Below are 3,372 nucleotides of genomic sequence, written 5' to 3' on the forward strand. Positions count from 1 at the left end.
AAATTAATATTTTCTTATAAATATATTTTAAAATAATTATAGTTCAATAACAATACTAAACATGTTATGGTGTAAATTATATTCATTATTACTCAAACACATTCAATATTTTTTTTTTAATTTTAAAATTGTAAAATTTAATTATATTTTAATTCTCAAAACTAATATTTTTTTAATAATAATTATTAAAATTTAAGGATATTTACACATTAAATATTATAATAAAAATATAATAAAAAATTATTAATAATCGCCTTGAGAATGTTCTGTTGACTGACGCGGAATAGTGATGTGGCAAGTTGCGTACGCTAATATAATTCTGCCCTAATTTTTTAATTTTAAAATAAATAAATAAATTGTTTAAAACAATTATTAAAAAAAATAGTGATAAATTGTTTAAAACAAAAAGAAAAATCGGTATTAGGTTGTCCACGTTGTTATCGATTTTCTTCAATCCTCTTCTTGAAGGAGTCTTTATGAATTCGAAGGTAGTGTTTCCGTTTCTTGATTCCTTGTGATCCCTCTTAAGTACAACAGAGTAATTGTTCCATTGTGATTTTCTTGTGGAGGATTTGCCCTGCAACTAAACAGGAGCTGAGGTCCAGTGAGCTTTTTTTTTTTTTTGTTCTAATGGAATTTTTAAGCTATGGGTTTGTTTAGGAGTTTTGGGTTGTGGCTGAGTCTTGAATTAATCATTATTTTCCTGGTGTCAGGGGTTTTGAGGTTTTCATTGTGCCTTTTCTATTCACAGTATAATTTAGGTTTGCTTGATTAATCATTTCTGGGGCTTAATTTTGTATATTTGTAATGGGTACTTTTTGAAAAATGAAATTTCCCTATTTTGTTGCCTGCTTTACTATAGTTGGGATCATTTCTTTTTCCTCTTTCTCCCTTTTTTTTTTTTTAAAAAAAATTTGGAGTTTTTGTTTTGTGGACTTCAGGAAATGCTTTGAGTTACAGGTGAAATTTCTGTTTGGTTGCAAAGATAACTGCTAAATAGTGTGAATGGGTATTTATGTGCTGTTTTTTTTTTTTTTAGGCATTTTGGATATTTGTGCTTTTGGCAATGCTTTGACTGAGCAAGTAGTAAAAAGATACTGATAGCTTTCCTTCTTGTTTTTAACCTCAGATGTGAAGTAGCCCTGAGTTAGACTCGAAGAGATACAAACTGGACTTACTCTTTGTTGATCTGAAAGTTGTCAATGGGCGGTGTAAATAGTTCAAGGGCTGTAGCTAGTGAGCTTTTTGAAGTATCACAAAGTAAAACTTGCAAGAGACAGAGGTTGTCATCGATTTCTTGTGAGGAAAGTCCAAGATTGATTCCCAGCCTTCCTGATGAAATATCAATTCAGATCCTTGCCAGACTTCCTAAGATTTGTTACTTGAAAATGAGGTTAGTGTCTCGTGCTTGGAAAGCAGCCATTGTAAGTGCTGAACTGTTCAATGTGAGAAAAGAACTTGGAACAACTGAGGCGTGGCTCTATATATTAATGAAAGTTGAAGATGAAAAATTTTTATGGTATGCCTTGGATCCATTGTCCCGAAGGTGGCAAAGGTTGCCGACAATGCCTGGTGTTTCATTTGAAGATGAGCCCAAGAAGGGTTTGGCTGCGCTTCGAATGTGGAATGTAGTGGGTTCGAGTATCAAAATTGCAGACACGGTAATGAGTTGGCTTAGAAAGAAGGGGACACTGGACCGATTACCCTTTCATGGCAGTGCTGTTGGAGCTATTGATGGTTGCCTCTATGTGTTAGGGGGACTCTCTAAAGCTTCAGCCATGAGATGTGTGTGGCGGTATAATCCAATACTGAATGCTTGGAGTGAGATGAGTCCAATGTCCATTGGTAGAGCCTTTTCTAAGACAGGAATCTTAAACAACAAGCTTTATGTTGTTGGAGGAGTTGCTAAAGGCCGTGGTGGACTTACCTCTCTCCAATCTGCTGAAGTGTTTGATCCTTATACTGGTATGTGGTCTGAAATTCCAAGCATGCCTTTTTCCAAGGCTCAGGTGCTCCCTACTGCTTTTCTGGCGGATTTGCTCAAGCCAATTGCAACTGGGATGGCATCATATAGAGGAAGGTTATTTGTGGCTCAGAGCTTATATTGCTGGCCTTTTTTTGTTGATGTTGGAGGAGAGATATACGATCCAGAGTTGAATGCATGGAATGAAATGCCAACTGGCATGGGAGAGGGTTGGCCAGTAAAGCAGGCAGGAACAAAACCGAGTGTCACAGTTGAAGATGAGCTTTATGCACTTGAACCTTCTAGTTCTCTTGATAGTGCTAGAATCAAGGTATATGATTACAGAAATGATGCCTGGAAAGTTTTGCTTGGTGATATTCCTATTTGTGACACTAGTAATTCACAATCTTCCTATTTACTTGCTGGTTTACTTGGAAAGCTCCATGTAATCACTAAAGATGCCAACAACATCATAAGAGTTCTGCAGGTAGATGTAAGGAATCATTTAGCTTCCTCATCATCATCTTCAGCCCTTCCTTTTGATAACTCCTGCAGCGAGGAGGCTGAGTCTGCAGCAAAACCAGAAACATGTCTTTGGAGGGTCATTGCCACTAAAAATGCTAGCTCTGCTGATCTGGTTAGTTGTCAGACCCTTGATCATTAGTTATATCTGTATGTCTTACCCTTTCTGTAGTTCAGTGTGGTGATGAATGTTTTGTATACATTATTCTTACCATTATAAAGAGAGAATGCTTGAAAGGGAAAAAAAATTTATCATAGTATTGGAAATCTATGACATGATCCATGATATATAGGCACTTGTAAACAATTTATGTATTCAATTATTGAGTGAATCAATTTTTATTGTTGCCTATCTGAATGATCTCTTCTTGCGACTCTAGATGTTCGGTTACTCACTAACACAGATGGGGGAATAGCATACTTTTGCATTTTGGTACAAGCTCACATTAGCAACTACTATATGATGCTTGATGTACGTTCAGTAATGATTTTGACCTGCCAACTCCACTTAGTAGAACATGTTTGATATCCAGGAGTCAGGACCAGGGCAATTGTGGAGTCACCTCTCAGTTTTCACATTTATTGTTAATTGTCATCTGGGAAATCCTGGAGTTTTATTCATCTCATACTAAGTTAGGGTCTGATGTTAACTGAGGCCATTACTTGAGGCATGTTCAATCTGCACATAAAACTGACCTCATTTAAAATCTGAAAATCCAATTTTTTAGTCCGTGAATTTTTGAGATTTGTCTATTGAGCCTGTACTCTTCAATTGAGTGTTGCTGAACCTACAATCCTTCACTATTGTATGGGAGTTGGTTAGAGGGAGTTAAAGGGTGAAATGTAAATGAAGGTTAACCTATTAACCTCATTTGTTAGTTAATTTT

General features: G+C 35.9%; 1 protein-coding gene across 3 annotated transcripts; it reads left to right on the plus strand.

Moving 5' to 3' along the window:
• Window positions 1–375: 375 nt before the first annotated feature.
• LOC110657624 (F-box/kelch-repeat protein At1g22040) lies at window positions 376–2,837 on the plus strand. 3 transcript variants are annotated; one of them, XM_021814913.2, is made up of 2 exons: window positions 376–488; window positions 1,130–2,837. In XM_021814913.2, exon 2 carries the CDS (start codon window positions 1,203–1,205, stop codon window positions 2,625–2,627), a length of 1,425 nt encoding a protein of 474 aa, XP_021670605.2. In that variant the 5' UTR covers window positions 376–488; window positions 1,130–1,202; the 3' UTR covers window positions 2,628–2,837. The 3 variants fall into 3 exon arrangements, with proteins under 3 accessions (XP_021670605.2, XP_021670604.2, XP_021670606.2); XM_021814912.2 differs by having other exon boundaries at window positions 401–599; XM_021814914.2 differs by having other exon boundaries at window positions 468–604.
• The last annotated feature ends 535 nt before the right edge of the window (window positions 2,838–3,372 follow it).

This window comes from Hevea brasiliensis, chromosome 13 (assembly GCF_030052815.1).
Source record: "Hevea brasiliensis isolate MT/VB/25A 57/8 chromosome 13, ASM3005281v1, whole genome shotgun sequence".
Taxonomy (NCBI): domain Eukaryota; kingdom Viridiplantae; phylum Streptophyta; class Magnoliopsida; order Malpighiales; family Euphorbiaceae; genus Hevea; species Hevea brasiliensis.